Here is a 23,379-nt window from a genome sequence, read left to right on the forward strand (position 1 = left end):
ACTCACGTGCATGTCACTGAGGTTGGAGTGAAAATGGATATGGTTTCTTTCACTTTGTTTAGGTGATGTGATGGACACAGGGTACTGCAGTATGTTTGATATTTACTTTGGAAGTTTTTAAGTCAATCATTTAAAATTGTAAAATATCATTTTGAAGATATTTGTGATGGTGCAACTAATACGGTTTTGACAATGCATTTTGAAATTATCTTCTTTAGTCACTGTGAAGTTTGAAATATGAAATGACCCTTTTAATCATTGTAAAAGAATATAAAATTTAGTCATGGTTTGATTTTCTAACAGTGTTGATTGCCAATATAATACATTATTGTGGTTGATTTTGCATTATATGACCTATTAATACTTCTTTAGTAAGGCATGAGCACAGATTCTACAGGAATATATTGCTGAAAGAATAGTCTGTGGATAGCAGTGAAGGGAATCCATTTGACAAAAAGTAAAGGAGATGGAATCAATGTTGGAATTAATACGTTCACTTTTCCTTTTTAAAGCACATTTGATTTCTTTTTATTTTGTTCTGATTTTTGTGGACTTTTGTTTTCTAAAGACTATCTTAACAGATGGAATAGTGAATGCTTTATTTGGTATATGTAGAAGCTGATGATCTGGGGACTTCCAAGTTTAGAAAGAAAGACTTGAGTATATCAGCAGAGAATTCTAAATTGTGATGGTGAGGTCCTGTAGCTACTGGGTCAATCTCAGCTAACCTGTGATGGTGTTTTGTCCCTGTCTTAGGTGATCCTAAGAGAAAGCTCATATGCTCAGTGTGCAATAGAAAGTGCACTTCAGTGTCAAGCCTGCAAGAGCACAGGAAGGTGGGTAAGAGCCTGTGGGCTGCCATATGCACTTGGTTGATGTTATGCTAAGACAGAACTGAGCCAGGGACAGTGGGCAGGGGAGTGAACTGAGAATAGCTGTGTCATTCAGAGTTAGCTGACAGATTCTTCAATGCCAGAAATCATGTCTAGCTGATTCCCACAGAGCACTCACTGTGTCTTCAAGATTTTTCAGTTGTTGTTCTCTCAAGAAACATGAATCAGTGATTTAAAACATATTTTTTATTAAAATCAATATATATTATAGTTTAGTTTAGTACAAAATTAATTTATAAGCTATTTATGTCACAAATAGAATCCACAATATCTCCTGATTTAACATGTAAAATATTTAGTATATCTAAGAACCTGGAAAATTTTCAGTAACTTGATATCCAGAGAAAAGGAGATATTGCTGATAAGTATAAAAATTTCACTTTTCTTGTGATTTGTAAAATGCCTTTTGTGTATTTGCATATAGATTTATTACATAGTAATTTTCAACTACTAATCCCCAAAATGTCCCTGGATTTACATTATGACATATGAGATAGTTACTGTCATGTTGATGTGAGTGAAGTTGACTCCTGGATTTAGAGGGATTTTTTTTTTATCATCTTCAGGAGAAATAATGGATTACAAATAAAGACCAAGTTTATTTTTTCTGTCAGTAATTATACATGTTACATTAGGTTGGATTTCTCATTTCTGAAAAGGGATATTGAATTGACTTGAATTTTCTGTTCATTCCAGCTGGTGATTTTATGGGGCTGTTTGAAGATGTAATATACCTCTTGAATTTAAGTGTCGTTCTTGTGCAGGGGCCAGACTATTCTATCCAGTAGCATTCAGATTTTAGTCTGTGTGCTGACTTTCCAGAATGCGAGTCTAGATACTTTTCTTCTAGCTCCGCCCCGAGTGTATGTGTGTATACTTTTGAGTGCAGACAAGCACATGCCATGCAAACATATGGAGACTAGGGCAGATGGTCTCTGTCATTGGTCTGCACTCTCTGCCTCGTCGGAGACAGGCTTTTTCTCTGCTGCATATGCCAGATTGTCTGGCTCCTAAGCTCCTGGGGGCCTCCTTTCTTTGCCTTTTGTGTCATCACAGGAAACCTGGGGTGGCAGACATGTTTTATGTGGGTTCTTGGAAGTTGAACTTAGTACTTGATGCTTGTATAGAGGATGCTTTACCCACTGAGTCTCTCAAGGTCCTGTAGGTCCCTTTTTCTCTCTTATTTATCTTAGGACTTGGAGAATAGAGACTTAGTCTGAGGCAAAAAAAAAAAAAATTAAATATGTTAGAGTATATTTTTTTTAAACACCACTGTTTGAAAGTGAATGATTTATTTCCTGGGTCTATTTCATCTTAGATGATGATGTTTAAGATATTTTAACAGAGTGCTTTAGCAAACTTAGTCATGGAGCACATTTCTGAATAATGCGTTGTTTTCTATTTGTTAATAATATAGAGACTTACTCCATAAAAGAATAACTTGTTAGAAAAAGGTGTACCTTTTGGTACAGTACAGAAAGTACAGCTGTGCCTTTAAGTTATGAACATTTGAAGAATTTTAATAAATCATTAGTTCAAATAGACTTCCCTGTCTCTATTGTAGAGTAGCCCCCCAAAGCCCTTCTCTATACAAGGGGGACTTTAGTAAGTCCAAAAATGTCAGTCATTTTAGTTGGCCAGCTCTAATGTCTAATAGAGTATAGTTGCAGTGTTTTCCCATAACAGTAGATGGTGCTTTATGACAATATTAAATTATAGTCTAGTATTTTATATTACAATATACTATCTTGTTATAATAAAGTACATTATGACTTTTACTTCAAGTTATTTATTTGGGAATTCAAGTAGGAAATTATCATCCTAAAAATCAGCATGGAAAATTGGAAATTTAACAAAACAAATTTTCTTAATATTAGGTATGATTAAATAGTATTGTCTGTCATTTGTTAAATTTGTTAGAAGTTTTGAAAATATCCACTTAATTTTCTACTATAAATAATATAGTTAATTCAAAAAAGCTCTTATGTGTAGTAAATGCTGAAATTTATCTATTTCATAACTTTAACCATTAAAAATGTTCCAAAAACTACCAGAGTTAAAAATTGAATAAATTTTTGCAGTATTTTATATAATGGTTATTTTAGTTATAGATTTTTTTAAAAAAACTTTTATATTGTAATACAGTTTGAGTAATACAAATGAAGTCTTCACTTCTATATGACACAGAAGGTTTGTCATTTTAAACTATCTTGCCATCATTATAAAATTATATTTTATGTGTTTTTCCATGCAGTGCTTAAGAATGTAAATTTGCACCTACAAGCTTTAATTAATCATTACATATCCTGTCCTTATTTGTTCACCTTGCGTGTTTAGCCTAAGCCCTCACAGGTGTTTGATAGGGAGAGGCTGCCTGACCTTCCTTTGTGCCAGGTTGCACTCTGTTTCTAGTTCTCCTACCAAATGCTGCACAGGCTCCACCCTGCAATCTGTCCCTGCTCAGAAATGGATGTGGATGAATCTCCACATGTGTAGAAGTCAAACCCCAGAGGATCGATGTCTGTCATGGCTGCCTGCTTCTCTGGCTTTTCCCAGTTCTCGCAGTGAGTTCAGTCTCACTAAAGAGTAGAGTAGTTAGGAGAGGATTTCAAGCTCCGATCTGCCATGGCATAGAATAAGACCAGCTGCCAGGCCTTGGATCTGCTGACCCTTCTCCCTCCAGCCCTTTTTCCTTTCACTCTTCCTGCCACGGCCACTTAGATCCCAAGACAGCCTCATCCTCCACTGCCATATCAGTCATGCTGATCTTTTTCTCGGTGACATCTACTTATTCTGCAGTGACAGACACGGTCTTGGCTGTCTGTGGAAGGATTTGTTTGCCTAGGGTTAATCATTATACTTTTGGCAGAATCAGCCTTGAATCCTAGCCCAATAACTTGAAGCCCTTGATCATTGGGTGGGTGGCCAGCGTTTCCAAGGAAGGCTTCATGCAGTCTGCTGCTTAGAGCTGAACACCTTCCTCATGATGGTAAAGTAGGCTTCTGTTTTCCATAGCAAATATTTTATGGTTTGAGATAGAAAGACTTCATCTCTAGTTACTATATCAGCACTATAGTACCTGGTTGTAACATTTGCATTAGTTTGTGTGCTCAAGTATTAGTTTGTGTTCTGAATACATATTTTCTTCATCTATATTTAGACTGTATAACACGTCATGAGATACACATATGTGGTAGAATTGTCAGAATAATGAAACAGTTTTACATTCACATCTCACGTTTTTTATTCAGTCCCCTACCCCATGTCAGAGCTCCTGTAATCTATTCCTTTAACTAAGAATTCCTGACCACACCATTATTAATATTCTACTATTGGCCATATTGCTTAGGTTAAATGTAAGGTCTTTGGACTCAATCATCGTATTTATGGGCTATTTTATGTGGCCCATCATTTTTATTATGGTCCTCCGGTCATGTGGGACTTCATTGTGAACATAGTAACTTTAGATCAACTTCCTACTAACCTTTCACTGTGATTGACAGTTTCTTTTGTACTCTTACATTTAAACTGCTAACGACAGCTGAAAGAGGAATATTGTATCTGCAGGTAACATATACCTTCCCCTCTAAATTTTATGTATAGCACAAGTTAATATTTGTTAGTTGTGAACATATTTTTACAGTTGGTATGTTTACTACATATGAATAGGACAGGTATATGGCATGCTTTACTGGGACCATTTTCTCTTAGTGATGCATCAGCTACATAGTTTGGCATGGCATTTCCACTGTACATGAAGCCAACATAGGGCAATGTGGGCCTAAGCTGTACTAGCAGCTGTTCACATGTTTACATGTTTGCTTCATCTCTGTAGGATTCATTAGTTATTAAGATTTGGTTTAACTGTCGATCTAATCTTTTTCAGATCCATGAGATATTTGATTGTCAAGAATGTATGAAAAAGTTCATTTCTGCTAATCAGCTGAAACGTCACATGATCACCCACTCAGGTGAACTATGTAATTTTTTTTCATATATATGTTGTTGTTGATTTTTGGTCTTTGGTTGTTTGATTTTTTTTTTTTTTTTGCAAGACAAAGTTTCTCTGTGTGGCACTGGCTCTCATGGAATTTGCTCTGTAGACCAGAGTGGCCTCAAACTCAGAACTCAGAGATCTGCTGACTGCCTCCTAAGTGCTGGTATTAAAGGTATGTGCCACCACTGCCTGGCAATGTACTTCTTACAAATATTGAAATCATTGCAAAAGAATTACTTCATCTTGTTGAAGAACCAGAAAAGGAGTAATCAGAATCCTGGCTATAAGTTCTAGCCTAGTCATAGTATCTCTAAGTTCTTAATTGTCTAGTTAGAAAGCAAAAGGTTGTTTGACTGCAGAATGTGCAAGGTCTACAGAAATCACTGTTTAATTTGGGACTTCGGTTTCTTTATGTTTCTTTATTTTTATCTGTGGAATGGCACCCTGGCACCTGAAAAAAGAACTGTGAGGATGAAATAAGGTCATTTACATAATATACTAGCATTGTGTCTGGCATTTAGTGGAGATTGAACAATTATTGTTTTTATTATGTTTCTAGATACTTTGGAATTCTCGATATGGTACTCATAAAATAGAGAAATATGTAGGTTTATGAGAAACATTTCAAAAGATGGATGTTCATTAAACCATTTAATATTTGGCTTTTTTCACCTATGAAGACACTAAAATGTACTGAGAAGAATTTTTGCCTTAAGCCATTCTTTTAAAGAATTTAGGAAGGTTATAGTTTGAGGATATTGAAATACATCTTTTGAACATCCTCATGGTTTGGAGGAAGAATAAGTGTTCGTGAGTTAAGATCAGTGATTGAAAGTGTTGGCTTTCTGGTGAGCTTTGTGTGATTTGCGCAGGGTCGTTTGCTTGGTTGTTAACACTAATGCCCAGTTTGCGAATGTGTGTGTTTTAATCTGCTTAATGCTTGGCTTCTGCTGAAGATGGGAGTTCTGCCACAAAGGGCCTGCCTGGTGCTCTGTGATTACTTCTATCACTGACAGATCTCTCAGCATCGAAGACCTGATTGAAACACACACTTTCATCTTTTTCATGCACAAATAGAATTTGTGTTTTGAATTCAAACTTTTTTATTTCAAAGGTTTAACTTTCAGTATATGTCTATAGAAGAGCAAGCATTTTCATTTTCATTTGTGAATATGCATGTCTAATAGAATTTGCACGTCTAACATAGATGAACTACATGAAAGGCTGGTTGTTTTTGGCATGTCTGACTAGGCCTTAGTTTGTTTATGCATAAGAAATAGTTGTAGGAAAGCATGCTTCCTTCCCCTTGGCCCTTGACTTTCATATCAGTGTGAGATTGTCTCCACTCATTTTTCACAGAAAAGCGACCTTATAACTGTGAGATCTGTAACAAATCATTCAAGAGGCTTGATCAAGTGGGCGCCCACAAAGTAATCCACAGTGAAGATAAACCCTATCAGTGCAAGCTTTGTGGAAAGGGATTTGCTCACAGAAATGTTTACAAGAACCACAAGAAGGTAAAGATGCATATTAACTTGTTAGCTACTGATTAGCTGGTAGGATTTCAGTTGGTCTCTTAACCAGAGTTTGGCTGGGCCATGCGACGTGAAGTGAATAGGGTGGCTTGAAGAGAATAAGGTGACCCTGCTTCTGCCTTGTCAAGACCACTGGCCTCTTTGGCTTTTCTTTTTGTCTCCATCCTCTGAAAATTGCTCTCAGAAAAGTGTCCTTCTGTGACTGAGTCCTTTAAAAAACTCTCAACTGCTAATCAGCTCCAGTGATCCCAAGGTTGTAGCTGTTGCTGTTTCTCTGCTCCTTCTTCTTTCTGTGTTTCATATCCCCCTTTTCCTGTTTTTTTTTTTTTTTTTTTTTTTTTTTTTTTTTTTTTTTTTTTTTTTTTTTTTTTTTAGCTCTTTGCTGGGTCTGTTCATTTCTCTGAATTTGTTTTAGATTTTGTGTTAGCTTCCTACAGCCATCAGTACCTGAGACAATTTACTTATTCAGAAAAGTGGTTTATTGGGCTTGGTTTAATAGCTTGCATCCATGATTTCCTGGATCTGTTGCTTTTATACTCAAGGTAAAGCAGAGCCTCGCAGGGGTGAGAACAGTACAAGAATGAAGGTGACGCTTCCCTCACTTTGGCCAAGAAGCCAAGCGGTAATGAGTGAAAGCGGAGGGATGAACTCCAGTGCCTCCATAAAGGGCATTCTTCCAAGTGATGTGACATCTTCCACAAACCTGTACCACCTAAAGGATCCACTCCCTTACAGTAAGCACTACCAGAGAGGTGCCATGCCTTCAACATGAGAGACAGCTAAGCTCTCACCCGTATTTGTCACCACCCCCACTTGAGGACATTGTTGGCTTTGGATGGCTTCTTTGTGCTCTCTCTCTGGCAGATGCCCACTGCATCCAGGACTTGGTGTTGCAAATGCTAAGCTGACAAAATCCAGGAAATTTACTTCCTTGAAACATTTCGGCAGTACATTTATCAGTCCCCCTTATCCCAACCAAGAATGACTTTTTATTCTTTGACCCAGGTAGTTTCCCCTTTGTACTTTCTTCTTTCTGTACAGGATAGAAATGCAATGAACTTGTGGTCCTAGCTGGAGCGTTAGACAACAAATAAAGATCAAGGGGATACAAATTAGAAAAGAAGAAGTCAAACTCTCACTATTTGCTGGTGATATGATAGTTTACATAAATGACCTCAAAAGTTCTACCAGGGAACTGTTACAACTTATAAACACATTCAGTGATGTAGCAGGATGCAAGATTAACTCAAAAAAATCAGTAACCCTCCTTTTTACAGGTGATAAATGGGCTGATAAATCAGAGAAACATTACCCTTCACAGTAGCCATAAATAATATAAAATATCTCAGAGTAACTCTAATCAAACAATTACCTGTATGACAAGAACTTTAAATTTTTGAAGAAAGAAATTAAAGAAGACCCCCAAAATGGAAAGATTTCCCATGCTCATGGGTAGGTAGAATTTGCATAGTAAAAATGTCAATCCTACCAAAAGCATTCTACAAATTCAACACAATGCCCATCAAAATCCCAGCAAAAATTTCAGAGACCTCAAAAGAACAAACTCAACTTCATATGGGAAAACGAAAACCTAGGGTATCCAAAACAATCTTGTACAATAAAGTAACTTCTGGAGGTATCACCATTCCTGATTTCAAACTCTACAGTAGAGCCACAGTAATGAAAACAGTCTGATAATGGCAAAGAAAAAAAAAACACACACACACAGACAGGAGGACCAATGGAAATGAATTGAAGACCCAAATATCAATCCACATACCTATGAATACCTGATTTTTGACAAAGAAGTTAAACATATAAAATAGAAAAAGGAAAGCAAACTCAAGAAATGGTGCTGGCATAACTAGATATCAACATGTAGAAGACTAAAAATAGATCCATATCTATCACCATGCACAAAACTCAAGTCCATATGGATCAAAGGCCTCAACATAAAACCAACCACACTGAACCTTATAGAAGAGAAAGTGGAAAGTACACTTAAACACAATGGCACAGGAGACTACTTCCTAAATATGCCCCAGTAGTGCAGACCCTGAGAGAAACAATTAATAAATGGGACCTCCTGAAACTAAGAAGCTTTTGTAAAGCAAAGGACACGTCAAGAAGACAAAATTGCAGCCTACAGAATGAGGCTATGTTCATAGCAGCATTGTTTGTAATGGCCTTAACCAGGAAACAACCTAGATGCCCCTCAACCAAAAAATGAATACAGAAAATGTGGTGCATTTATACAATGGAGTACTATACGCGGTAACAAAAAAATAATGACATCTTGAAATTTGAAGGCAATTGAATGGATCTAGAAAAGACCATATTGAGTGAGGTAACCCACACCAAGAAAGACAAATATGTGTACTCACTCATAAGTGGTTTTTAGACAAAGCAAAGAAAAACCAGCCTACAACTACAACCCCAGAGAACCTTGACAACAATGAGCACCCTAAGAGAGACATACATGGTTCTACATAGAAAGGAGAAAAAGACAAGATCTCCTCTTGGGAGGGGGTAGAAAGAGAAAGGGAAAAAGGGGAAGAGAGCGAAGAAAAATCTATAGCTTAATAAAAACACTAAAAGGAATGGGATTTTAAATCAATACAAAATACTAAGAAGAAAAAGAAAAGAAATGTAATTATCCAACACTCCTTCAGTCTTGGGTCTTTTATAAATGTAGAAAACATATCACAACTGTTTTTCCTGTCTGTTGTTTCATTATGTTTGCACCCATGTACCTTTTTGATTTTTGTACAGTGCTAAGCATCAAACTCAGGGCCTTGCCCATGAGTGGCAAGTGCTCTACTACTGAGCTCCATGCCCCTCACCCACATGCCTTCTTGGAAGGTTGCAGTGTCCTGATATTTCTCTTTTTTCTTGACTGCTTTTATACTCATCTAATCAGGTTTTTGATGCTTAGCACTTCTCACGCTGTCCTACCAGGTAACTGCTATATCACTCTTCTACTCTCCGGTGATGTGAATTCCAAATGCCACCCACATTATAGTGCATATATAGCTTCTATCAGTCAGAGTTCTCTGGACCATCAGCCCAGTCTACTTCTTAAGCGTATCTTCAATGCTTTGCATTAAGCACAACTAAAACAATTTCATACGTGCTTTCTCATGTTCAAATGCTTTTATCAGCCCAGGAGCAATGGCTCAGCAGTTAAGAGCACCACCTGCTTTTTCAGAGGTCTTGATTTCAGTTCCCAGAACCTGCATGACAATACACAACCATTTATAACTTCAATTTCAGGGTATTGGATGCCCTTTACTCTTGTCCTCAGGCACCAGGCATATATGGCTCATAGATACACACACAGGCAAGCTACTCATTTACATAAAATAATAATACAAAATTCAGAAACTACTTCTGTGTATGTGTGGGTGGATATTTATTTGTGGTTTGTGTGTATGTGTGTACATAATACCTATATGTGTGAGTGTAAACCATAGTGCATGTGCAAAGGTCAGAGGTACTTGGTTATTTCCTTCTACTGCAGCCTCCTGGGTTCCAGTTTAGGCTGTCAGGCTTAGGCAGCAAGGGCTTTTCTCTATTCCAACAACATGACATTAGATATTTGCTTGTCTTCTACATGCTCTTTAGCTTCTTTATCTTCAGGTTATATGCTCTTAGGTCTTCTCTGGGTTTTGTTCACATTTCCACACTTTTCCTTTAGTTAGTTCTTCTTTTAAAGCACATTAGCTTTAATTTTATATGTTTATTTTGTACATGATTCATGTTCAGATTTAGAAAATGTGTCACATAGAAATTTATGTGAAGACATACGTGATATCAGAAATGCTTGTTTATTGATTTTAGGGAAACACTTCACTATATTTTTAAAGGGAATTTTTTAAATAATATTTAGTGGGCATTGAAGTGACTTCATTATTTACAGTGAGTTTCAAGAAACAGCTATCTTTTGTGAAAGCATTAAAAATGATACTGATTTTAGTTTCTGTCCAAGAAGAATAAGAAGTGGCAGATATATCAAAAGCTGAGCATGGCCAATTGATAGTGCTTCACATTGTCTCTGCACGATTTCTTGCTTTGTACCCTCACACTTAACTCAAGGCCTGCATCCAGGGCAGGGCTGTAGTCATTGTTGCTCATTTGGAATTACATGGCTGTATAAAGTCTCTGGCTAGTTTCCTATTCGCTCTCTGGAACCCTCTTAATCCTTTCTTTGATGAAACTGATCTGCCCACATTTATGAGTTTTTCACAGTTTGGCTTATGTTATATGCCATATGGGAATTTGGCAGAGGATCTTTGCACTATCCCTCATACTTTTCAGCCATAAATCATATGAAAGTAATAATGATGTCTTAGGGAGGACAGAAACCATGATGGTTGTGATTTCCAAAGTGGAAAACATTCTCAATCTTCTGCCCCCGACACATGTGTTTCTGTGTTGGGATCCTAGTGTGTCTTGGTGTGGTTATGTGAAAATGCCTAGAATATTCAAGAGTCATATGAAAAACTAAGTCAACCTTGCTCCATAATTATTTAGTAATGGTCATTTAGGAAACTACATAATAATGGTAGACAACCAGAACAAGAAAATCATTAAGAGTTAGTCTGATCTCCATCATGAAGCATGCCCAATTATTCTTTTCAGTAAATAAAATATTCCTATTGATTTTTTGCATTTGTCATCTATACATTTCATCATATCCATTTATTTCTCTCATTTTGGATGGATTGTGGTACTTTATGAGGCATTGCTAACAGTTTCACCATCAGTCCTGAAGGTTCAGCCATTAGTTTTTTTGTTTGTCTGTTTGATCATTTTTCATTTCCTCATCCTCGCTATACTCAATTTATCTGATCCAGATTAGTGCTAAAATGTCTGGCTAAAATAAGAGTCATCTGTCTGGGTCCAGTTAGATTTGAGTTATTGGAATCATAGTTGGTCAGACATTTCAGAACTATAAGAAACAATAACTCTGAGTTAATCATCTTTCTCCATCTGTTACTTGTCAGATTTATTGCAAAGCAAAACTTTGAAGAAAATATATGGTGATTCCCTCCTCTTGTGATATGGATGTCTAAATGGAACAAATTGTCTTATTTTATCTGCTTGATGATGGAAGTGAGTCCATGGGAGTTTTTAAAGCCCCAAGGAAGTCGTTGGGAGCCTCCTGGCATCAGATATGTGCCTACTCATTAAAGTTCCTTTGTGTTTGTCAGGGATGGAGCCCCAGAAGTGTATGTAGGAATCTAGTCACAACTTCTGGAAACATTCTGTTGGGCTCCTATAGTCAGGTTCCATTCATTTGTAGTCAGACTCTGAGCAATGGCATTCTCTTAGCCTTCACAGGGGCATGAATCATTTCAAAGTAGAACCTGAAGCTTAAGTTCGAGAGTGATTTAATAAAATAAAGACTTGCACACATAATGTATTTTTTCTTACTATTTATTACATTTATTTATTTTCTTACCTGTGTTAGAGTGTGTGTTCCATGTCAAGGGTCAGCTTGCTGTGACTTGTCTCTTCCTTCTACTCTTGGCAATTCTTGCTTTTACCTGCTGATCCTTCTTGATGGTTCCTAATTAGTTTTGCTATTTAAAAAAATGTGTCTTGGGTCATGGTCCTATCATTTGAAAAACATTGTAGCTCAAACATTGTTGTGGTATAATTTTGTTAGACCTGAAAGAAAAAATATAAATTTATCTTTAACAGATCATAAATTCATTTACAAAATCAGAGCACAAGCAGTAAACTTAACACAAGAAAAAAAATTCTTAAAGCTTTGTCAAGAAAGTATTAATGTGGGGACTGAAAGACAGGCACTCAGTAAATACATCCTAGCTGCCCTGTCTTGTCTTTTCAGCCAGATAGCTGTTCTTCAGGCCTGCTCAAGCAATTCCTTTTTCCTGGGATGGTAGTGACTGCAGTTTGAAGATGCTTACAGTTATGAGTGCCAGGCAGGAACTGAGATAATAGTGTCCAGCAGGGGCTCATTATCAGCTGGGGCTCAGTGGTCACTGAAAACCCGTCTGTTAACGTTGATGCTACTATTCTTAAATGGGTGAAGAAATAGCAATGTGAAGCTTGCTTTTCAATTAATTATTTTCATGATGGAAGCACATTGGACACAATTTGTACAGATTGGCAGTGTACATTATGATCTTTTAATTATGCAAACACTGTGAAATGATTGCCGCAGTCAAAATAGTCAACACTTCTGTCACCTGATATAACATGTCCATCATCTGATATGGTTTCTTGTTTCTGTTTGATATAATAAAAACATGTAAGATCTATTCTTGTGATTTTACATATTCTCACTACAGAAAGTAAACCAGAGCATTATTATCTTGAGATGATAGTGTGTTAATTAACCACTGTATACATATGTCATAATGTCATGTTGTGTGACATACACATATGTAATTTTTATCAAAGAAAATTAAAAGTTAACAATCTATACTTTTAGCAATTATAAGTATATAGTACTGTATAACAGTATCTCATTATACATTTCCAAATTTATTCATTGTAATTCGAACTGTGTATCTTTATACCAGGACCATCCCATTTTCCTCCCCTTTGTCACCCTTCCTTTCAGCCATACTTTTGTCAACTACCATAAACTCTCTGCTTCATGAATTTGATGTTTTCAGATTCTACACCATAATTTTCTTTCCATGGCTTATTTTGTTTTACATAATGACCTAATCTTTCTGAACTTTTCCTTACCATGTTGAATATTTGGATCATAGCACACTGGGAAGTCAGTGATGCCCTTTTATACTTGGACCTTTGTCAAAAAACTCCTTATCTTTGCTTTTTCATTAGGTACCTGCCCTAACCTTTTTGCAAACAGAAGAGAGAAATTCTGGAAGAAAATACAAGCACATTATTTCTTTGTAATCAAATTTAAAACTTTTCTTGCTATTTTTTCTTTTCTTAATAGACATCTCTTGGGAATTAAACCTTAGATCATTTATGAATGCATGGTGGTCAATTATATAGCATGGATTGTATTTACTCTCATTTCCCCTCAAAAAATCAGCAAACACACACACACACACACATACACCACAATCCCTGTATTTTCCTGGGTGATATCCTTTTGCATTATTGTCAACAAATTATTGTACATAGTTCTTTTTTCTAAAAAAGTATTAAATACTGCATGTCAGCCACTATATTACTATATGTGAAGATCTGTAATCCTGATAATCTAAGAAGATTTTGTTGACAGAATTAAACACAATCTTATCCTTTACATCAAAGCTTTAACATACTTTTGGTCCCAGTTTGTGAAGAGTTTGAATATAGAAAACCAGAGATGAAAAGCTTGGATATTCAGTGCTTTCATGAAGGACTTGTCTCCAGTATTTCCTCCTCTTTTCTGTGTGGAGTGAGCTAACTGCTATTCTACTGAACTGAAACTGAACTTGTCAACAGAGCTCTAGCTTTAGTGTATTTTTCTGAGGAGGAGAAAGCCTTTTAAAGAAGCTAGTTGTACAAATGACTGTATAAATTTAACCTACAAACCTTAAAGACATCTAGATTAAACAGTGATGCAGCTTTAGGTTTTCTATGTAGCACACTGGGTGAGTGTGCCCTTATGAGAGGTTTGACTCTGTCTAATAGACTCCTTTCCTCTCTTCCCTTCTTTATTTTTCTACTTCTATTCTATATTTAATTAGTTTTTTTCTCATTTTTAGTTGTTTTTTGAGAATTTTCTAGAATATAGTTTGATCATTTTCATCCCCATCACTCCAGATCCTCCAGAATGAACCCTCATTCTTCCCTACGCCCAACTTTACGTCCTCTTTTATCTCTAAACCATCAACTAACTTTGTGCTGCCCACGTTCTCTTTGATGTATGACCTTCTACTGATGTGCAATTGACTTACCAGGGGTCACACCTTTAGAGTAAACAGATCATCCCTCTCTCACCAACTATCAACTGCCAATAACTCCTTAGCTAGGGGTGGGACTTTATGCCCACCTCTGGTCTCTGTGTTGTAATGTTGTCTGGTATGAACATGTGTAGGTCTTGTTCAAGCTGTCATAATTGCTGTGAGTTCACATGTGCCCTGCTGTGCCTGGAAAACAGTTTCCTTGTAGTCACACTGCTTCTGCTCTTAGAGTCTTTCTGCCACCTCCACAATGGTCCCAGAGACTTGGGAAAAAAGGGCATGATGAAGATTTCATTGGTTTTATTGTATGGTGTGTGTTCCAGAGGTAAAATACCGTCAGCAATACATACTCTTATTATAGAACAGTATAGACCTATTGAGAGTAAATTTTAGCTATGAATGGCCCTGAGGAAAATTTTATTCTGGTACTGTGAAATTAACATTTGATCTATGTGGCTAGAATTATTTGGTATCTTACTGTATGCTATGCTACCTTTCTGAGGTATTTTTGAGAATTTTAATCGATGTTACGTACAGTGCAACACTTTTCTTATGTCTTCTCTATATCTTTTATCAGAGTTGGATTTGTTCCATAAAAATTTAAGTATCTAAAAAGATAATTCATGGCAACTTTATCTATTACATTAGCAGATGTTGATGACATCATTGCCTTGGCAGTTGGAAGAAATATTATGAGCTCAAGGATCAATTATTAAATTAGTGAAAAATCTAATGATAAAATACCTTTCAAGAAGTTGAAATTCCTCTGATACTTGTAAAACACCTCATGAACACAAATTCTGTATCTACATGTGAGCACTGGACACTCTTAGTTCTTACATGACTTGGGGTCTTCCGGTCAATTAAACATATTAATTTACTGCTAATATTTATAATTTATAACATTCCAACACAGAGGTCATGTTGGGATCTTTTTCCATAAAAGAATATATCTATCTGGTTATGTTGTACCAGCTTATTATTTAAAATATGCTAATCTGTGATTACCACAAATATCTATTATTGTTATTGTCCCAGATGTAGAAAAAATGTTTGATGGTAGAATATAGTACTTTTGGAGGGCTAGAGAAATTATCCGCTCAAATTTGAAAGCTCTAAAACAAAGTAGCTTTTGCAGTGTAGTAAAGAGCAGTATCTACTTATGTACAGTTTAAATAGTAAAGAAAGAAACAAGAATGCAAGCATGCCATCAAATTCTCCTACTTTCCTGGGAAAACTCTCCTCAGCAGATACTTTAGAGCATCTTTCCAGACTACATTGTGTGTGAGTGAATGTGTATAGCCAAATGGTATTTTATAATGATGCGACACTCTAAAAGTTATGTGTGATTTTCCTTATTAAATAAAGTAAACTAACTTTCAGATGTATTTTGTAAAGGCAGTTGGTCAGTCGCAGGGATGTACGTTTGCCGACTGAGAACAGTAAGCCACAATGCAATCCAGAGAGTTTACCTTCCGGGTCACAGTTTGTGAGCTTGCCTTACTGTTCATTCTCTGGCAAACACTAAGTAGTATCTATTTTATTTTTCATGTGTGACACTGTCATGAACAACAGATACTGTTTTTAATTTGTCATTCTTTGAATTTATCATTAATTATATATTAATGCCATATGTAGCAGGATACCTTCTATGTTAATTCTATACAGTTTAATCCAGGTTTGAAATATTTTGCTGCCAATGACTTTCTTTAAAAGTCACTTAAACCCTTTAGATGAGTGCCATCTAAACAGTTGTCCTCTCTTCGCTTCTTATTTTACGGGTCTGCAGGCTATACTTGCTTCCTTCCCCTCTCATATCCAAGTTCATGCCTGTGGCCTGTTTCTTCTTGTAAGACACCAGCTGTCTTACTTCTCTTATCCAAGGCTACTTCTGCAGACTTATCAACTCGTCTGATTTATTACTACACCTGCCCAAAACCTTTAGAGACCTCCCGTCTCTGAGAATAATTGACAACACTTTAGGGTGACCTAGCCTTCATGATTGGTCTCTTCTTTTTTTCTTCACCCTTGCCTGTTTCTGCATCTTCCCACTTCTCTTCCTCATTCATATCACTCCAGCCACATGGGCAGAAACATAGACGTTTGTCCTGGGTAGTTGTGATTGTTGCCAACCTGAAGCAGAAAGCTGTGTTCACCAGTACATGATCCTGATGAGACGTGTCTATCCACTTTCTCTCAGTAGAGGCCTTCAGTGGGTTCAGTGAGCATGGCCCTCAGTGAAACTCCAGTCACTGCTGAGTAAGAGGTAGCTTACTAGGTAGGACCTGCAGTTGGTCTGTAGCCTCCTAAAGCCATCCAGAGGGCTCTGGATAGTGTATGTCTGAGTTGCCTGTGCTTCTTTTTGTAGGCAACCCCAAAAATCACACTGAGTTACCAAAACCTTTCTGTGTTCTGTGATTACCCTCCATATGAGAATATAGACATTTTTTTATATATCCTTAGGAATAGAAAAGCAATCTGGCCTCTTCCCCCTGTCCCTGTTATTGTCACTCAGGTACCTGTGCTTTGTTCTCTCAGAACAGACTTTTCTCCGACATCACCTCAGCTAGAATTCTATTGGCCACCTATTTGAAATCTGTTCTCTGAAACACTATCTCTGCTCCTCTTTATTTTCCTCTATAGCACGTGTCGCTCTCTTCCTGACGTAGGTTGTGTATTTATCACACATAGAGGACAAAAGCCTTGCGATGCAGCAAATTTTGTGGATTTTGTTCTCACTGTATCCTCAGTTTGAAAAAGGATGAACCCCTAAAAGCAAAGTGCATACTATAGACCTGATACAAGACACCCTCCTGTTGAAATATGAGCGGCGGCGCTGCATCCCCAACACCCCGGCCGCTTGGCTAGCTCATGCCCGAAATAACAACACACAAACTGTATTCATTTAAGAACTGCTTGGCCCATGAACTCTAGCCCTTACAGGCCAATTCTCGCATCTGGACTAGCCCATTTCTAATGATGTGTGTAAGCACCCCAAGGTGCGCTTACCGGGAAGATTCTAGCCTAAGTCCATCGTGGGTTGCAGCTGCCTGGGAGAGCTGAGCATGGCGTCTCTGCTCCAGCAGAGCTGTCGAGTCTCTCCGGGAGCAGAGCAGAGTCTGACCTCACTTCCTCTTCCGCCCAGAATTCTATTCTGTTTACTCCTCCCATCTATGTTCTAAGCTGAGGCCAAGCAGTTGGTTTATTATAACTTAACCAATGAAATCAACAGATTGATATATGACACTCCCACATCACCCTCCAAATGGAAGTGCGGGTATCATCTACCGGTTTTCTTTTGGAGTTTTCCATTTTCTTATTACTGTGCCATCAAACCTTAAATTAGTAATGTTATTTGGTGTTACAACTACTGTCTTTGGTAATTGGAAAACACTTTTACTTTACAATATTGAATTTGTATTTTAATCTAAATATCTAGTTTTCCATCATACTTAGAAAATCTTTTCCCACTCAATTGTTATTTAAAATTTGGAACATTTTCTTCTATGAGATTTGAGGCTTTATTATTCACTTTAAAAGATAGGTGAAGCCAGATGTGGTGGCATGTATCTGTAATATCAGCATTTATTAGGCAAGAGGATTGACACAAGCTCATAGCCAGCATGAGCTGCATAGCAAGAGTGTCTCAGAAAAGTAATGCGAATAAAAATACTAAATCCATATAGCTTCTCTCCTCCCGTAGGAAGTGAAAAGCCCACCTTTAGTTGCATCAGAACCCTTTAGTAAATATTCTACGCTTCTCTTGCCAGTTTGGAATGTCGTGTTCATAGTGCCATTTATATTATATAATGGAAGAAATGTTCTCCTCTGTTCTATTTTTTTTTCATCTAGAATTTCTGTGTCCAAGTAACACATTTAAATATCTTAAATTTATCCTGACTTTTTCTTCCACCCTTTATGTTCCTGACAGTGAAAACAATCTTGATATATGTTGCAGTGTTATTCTCTATGATACTTCTCAGATACTTCTCAGACTTGAATACTGACATGCCTATCAAATTGTGAACGTCTCTGTTAATGAGATGTGAATAAAGTGGCTTCCTTCAGTTGTCCCGTGCTTTGTGTACCAATACCATAGAGCCTATCAGATTTATAATTTATTTTATTGTAATGAAAGGATATCGTTGGACTTTTGAGAACTTTAAAAATGTATTTGTGAACCTTATTCAATTTTGCCATGTGTGTCTGGAGAGATGATGACTCTGCAGTTAGAGATGACTTGCTGTTCCTGCAGAGAAGACTTGGATTCAGTTTTCAGTACCCACATGAACATCTGTAACTCCACTTCCAGGAGATTCAATATCCTGCTGTGGCCTCTGCACACACGAGGTGTACAGGTGGTACACATACAGGCAAAATGTTCATATACACAAAATAAACTTTGAAAATATTTGTAAATAAATAAACTTTGTTATCCACAGTTTAGAGTAAGATTTTATTCATGGTTTGTGCCAAATTGGTTTAAACTTCTGTGTGATCATTTCAATGCCTGTTGGTTTGTTGTGTTCCATAGACTTTTATAACATGTGCATCTTTTGCAAATCTTCATTTATTTTTTTCATCTTTAATCAAGAACATGGCTCTTGGAATTCATTAATCCCTGTGTAGTACTTAGCATGACATTAGATACAAATTAAGTATTTAATGAATACTACCTCAGGTTAACCATATGAGCCCATGCTCTTGTAATTTAAACACCAAACAGACCTGAGGATTAAATATCTTTAAATACCTCAGTGAGATTTTAGGGAAAGAGTAGAGACCATGTGCCTGCGAACCCTTCCTCTTGCCTATATGGAAAATGAGCAAGCCTGGCAAACACTGTATAGGGCTAACTATACACTAGGCAAACTGTACAGCATGTTGGTCTACAAAGCAGATCTTACAAAATATATTAGTGTTTACATTAGCAATTTGAGATAGGAGTAACAATTTCCTTTGCACTTTATCGAAATTCTAAGGAATTTGAGAATTTGACAGAACCGGTGTTCTTCCTGTGAGTGCATATGGGTGTGCTTTCCCTCCTCCGTAGTAAAGCTATAAAGAAGAAGCAAGATGCCGTCTGCATTCTGTAATGATGAGCTCATTCTTCTGCTGACTCCGTCTTCCTTCTGCAGACTCACTCTGAGGAGCGACCATTTCAATGTGACGAATGCAAAGCTTTGTTCCGGACCCCATTTTCTCTGCAAAGACACCTGTTGATCCACAACAGTAAGTCCCAGTTCGGGCAGCTGAGGACAGATGGAGTTACTTCCTACTGTGTTCTTAGACCCTTTCAGAATGTAGACATCACAGAAGTGCACTGTGAATTGTTAGATAATCTGTTTAAAGCATACAGAAGACAGATTGCCTTGTGTTCCTACAGTTCCATTAATCATTTTATGAGATACTTTACTTTACATCGTCTCTTCCCAGTATTTATGGTTTGTATGGAAAAAGATACCCCCACACTCAGTACGCTGTGAACATTGTTTTGAAACACAGACTTTCATTCCCTTTTAACTTTGATGATTAAGGTAACTTGGCTGCCTATGTAACAGGAAATTATGTTGCAGGTCAGGGTTTTATTAGCTCGCAGGCTTAAAGTTGAAATGAATCAGAGTGCACATCTAATCCAGCACCTTTTTTAAGGAGAAATTGAGAATATTCTCGATTGAGTCTGACAAGAGCACAATCATTCAAGTAGGGGATTGTAGACATTGCATCCAGCTATCCGATAGGCAGGGACCTTTCCTACTTCATGTAAAATTTCTGATTTCTCTACTTTTGGGGGGGTAAATTTTTATTATGTTCTATGTAGACATACATCTTTTTTTAAAAAATGTACATGTAAAGTTCTACTGCTGCTTTAATATTAAATTCCAAATATAAGGCATTGTGACAATTAGTATACAGAATGGTGACAGAAGAAAGTTTCTCAGCTCAAGTTAGGGTCTAATATGAAAAATAATAAAGGTCTTAAGGTTTTATACATGTTGGTGATGGGCTTGAGGAAGAAAGCTACTTCCTGTAGGAAAAGGGCAGACTACAATTCCAGTCCAGGTTAGTCACCATACAGCTCTGGGGAGTGCTTACCCTAACTTTTGATTTCCTCATACAGAACAACTTTGTCATTAAAGAATGAAATTTGTTGCACAACAGAAGGAATTATTATGTTAGAGGGTTTAAGAGCTGGATGGATTTTGGAATAAGCATTTAGACAAGTGAACTTCATTGAAGACATGTGGCTGAATTTGACTTGATGCTAGGGAAATTTTTCATGGGAAAAATTAAATTTTATTTCACATAACAGCAATGAATTTGTAACATCAGAATTCTGATACTTTTGATGTCACCCTCTTGGTTCTCAGCAGCTTTAGAGGAAGGACTGAAGTGGCTGTGAGACTGTGCTGTGTGCTCTGTAGTGGGAATGATAAAGGGCAGCACTAGAAGAGGCTTTCAGAAGCTGCACTGTGGTGTCGGGCTAGAAAAGTCAACCTCCAGACACGCAACAATGAAGTTAAAACAGCAGGGAAACAAGATGCAGAGAGAACAAAGTCCTAGGTCTTGTTTCACACAGTGTTAACAGTACAGCTAGTTGCACTTCAGAGATGTGAAGGCTGTTATTACACACACATGTCTTTACTATAGACTAAAATATAAACAATTTCTACTTACTTTGGAAGTTATTGCTCTTCCCCTGTACACTAAAAACCAAAAGGCAGGTCCCTGGCTAGCTTGTAGGTGTTAAGCTTAGGGGAAAGTTCTGATAGCATTAAGACACAGAATCTGATAGAAGTAGCACGTCAGAATTAGGGAATTCTGTTATTTTAACACAAAAAAATCTGAAATCATATGTTTGTGGAGTGACTGTTGACTTGTCTTCTGAGGTGAAAGGACTTTCAAGTGCCATCACTGTGATGCCACATTTAAAAGGAAGGACACGTTAAATGTTCATGTCCAAGTGGTCCATGAAAGACACAAGAAGTACCGATGTGAGCTCTGCAATAAGGCCTTCGTTACGCCGTCAGTGCTCAGGAGCCATAAGAAAGTAAGTGGGAAGGTCATCAAGACAGAATGCATTGTAAGGTTAAGAATTATGACAGTTTTATATTAATCTATGACATACTTATATGTGATTATATTTGCTATACAAGAAATACCTGATTTCTTTGTTTTTTAGAATAGGCTTTTTCTCATAAAATGGGATCTCAAAGTTATATGTTTATTTTATGTAATCTTTAGCCTTACTGATAGGTATGCTTGGAAAGTATTCAGTAAGACTCTGTCTGCTTTTAATCGTTTTCACTTAATGTAGTTTGTTTCTTCTGAAAATATGAATGACACCTGTGGTAGGTTATTGTTGTTTGTTAGGTTTTTTGTTCGTTTGTTTGTTTTGCTTTTTTTACCAGGCAGTGTTTTTCTGTGTTACTCTAGCTATCCTGAAATTCAATCTCTAAACCAGGCAAGCTTCAAACTCATAGAGATCCACCTGCCTTTGCCTCCTGAGGTTAAGGCATGTGCCACCACGACTTGGCTGGGTTGTTTTTATAGAACTAATTCAAGTGTTTACTAGAAGTGTAGGAAACTAGGGATTTCCTAGTATAGAATGGGTGTTTGACACATACTGATTCAGTTCATATGAAATAGTTTCATTTGTGATTTCAGGATTATCTTTTTGTATTTTGCTAATTGTATCAATATACCAAGCAAATTTTTACTTTTGTATTTCATAAATAAATATACAACATTTTAATAAATGAATTTTAAATTTCTTTAAAATGGCAAAGTTATTTTAGGACAGACTCAATTAAAATTCCAAAGTTGGTGGTGCGAACAAGTGGCAGATAAAATCTGTTCACCTCTGTGTGGACAGGAAGCATAAAGGGAAAGTACAGGAATAGCCAGGGTAAGATCTATTCTAAGGGCACACCCCCTAATGACACATTTCAGCCTGACCCCACCTCCTATCTTTCCCCACATACTAATAAGGCCATCAGGTTTGAATCCATCCCTAGATTGGATCAGAGGCTTTATAATGCGATGGTCTGCAGAAATACCATTAGACGCCCCCATTGAGGTCGTCATCACTAATCCCCTCAGCTACTCTTAAAACAACTATCTTTTTTTCTTCAGTCTTTTTTATTGATATTTATTGAGCTCGACATTTTTCTCTGGAGGTCAGTGGGTCTTGAGGGAGGTTGTTTCCTAATTTTCTGAGAAGTCGCAACACTGACCTCAATAGGGGCTGTAGTGTCAGCTTGCATTCCCACCAGCAATGCAGAAGTGTTCCCTTTTCTCCACAACCTCTCCAGAATAAGTTGTCATCAGTGTTTTTGATCTTGGCCATTTTTACAAGTGTAAGAAGGAAGCTCAGAGTCGTTTTGATTTGCATTTCTCTGATGACTAAGGATGTTGAACATTTCCTTAAGTGTCTTTCAGCCATTTTAGATTCCTCTGTGCAGAGTTCTCTGTTTAGGTCTGTACTCCATTTTTTTTTTATTGGAACAGACACTACCTGCCTTTACTAATTTTCAAGGTACTTTCAGAAAATATTCTGAAAACAATACTATGAAGACCATGAAGGTAGATACTTGAAGAAACTGCTCCCTCCTGATTCCTCAGACATCAGCTTTTTTCCCGTTTAAATTTGAAAAACCCTGCTACTGCTCTGACTCCTCATTCACTGGAATGATAGGATCTCTTTTTTTTTTTTTATTGAGAAAAGGAAAAAAAAAGTTTCCGCCTCCTCCCAGCCTCCCATTTCCCTCCCCCTCCTCCCACCCTTCTCTCCCTCCCTCCACTCTTCTCCCCTTGCCCCCACTCCTCTCCCCCTCCCTCTCCAATCCAAAGAGCAGTCAGGGTTCCCTGCCCTGTGGAAAGTCCAAGGTCCTCCCCCCTCCGTCCATGTCTAGGAAGGTGAACATCCAAACTGGCTAGGCTCCCACCAAGCCAGAACATGAAGTAGGATCAAAACCCCTTGCCATTGACCTTGGCTTCTTATCAGTCCTCATTGTTCGCCATGATCAGAGAGTCCGGTTTTATCCCATGCT

The 23,379-nt window shown here is 37.3% G+C and overlaps 1 protein-coding gene across 4 annotated transcripts in view; it reads left to right on the plus strand.

The window, feature by feature from the left end:
• The window catches only part of Prdm5 (PR/SET domain 5), a 153,008-nt gene that overhangs the window by 68,179 nt on the left and 61,450 nt on the right, over nt 1-23,379 (plus strand). For 3 of the 4 annotated variants that reach the window (XR_007595435.1, XM_050162314.1, XM_050162315.1), the window contains 5 exons: nt 757-836; nt 4,780-4,864; nt 6,250-6,407; nt 19,465-19,558; nt 21,217-21,377. Coding sequence is in view for 3 of the 4 variants with exons in the window: in XM_050162314.1 (XP_050018271.1) it covers nt 757-836; nt 4,780-4,864; nt 6,250-6,407; nt 19,465-19,558; nt 21,217-21,377 (578 nt within the window). In the remaining variant the exon portion in view is untranslated. The remainder of the gene's footprint in view (nt 1-756; nt 837-4,779; nt 4,865-6,249; nt 6,408-19,464; nt 19,559-21,216; nt 21,378-23,379) is intronic. The other variant, XM_050162316.1, reaches the window with a different exon arrangement.

The sequence above is a fragment of the Alexandromys fortis genome, unplaced genomic scaffold, assembly GCF_014885135.2.
Source record: "Alexandromys fortis isolate MF-2015 unplaced genomic scaffold, M_Fortis_MF-2015_v1.1 scaffold_117, whole genome shotgun sequence".
In the NCBI taxonomy this organism is placed as follows: domain Eukaryota; kingdom Metazoa; phylum Chordata; class Mammalia; order Rodentia; family Cricetidae; genus Alexandromys; species Alexandromys fortis.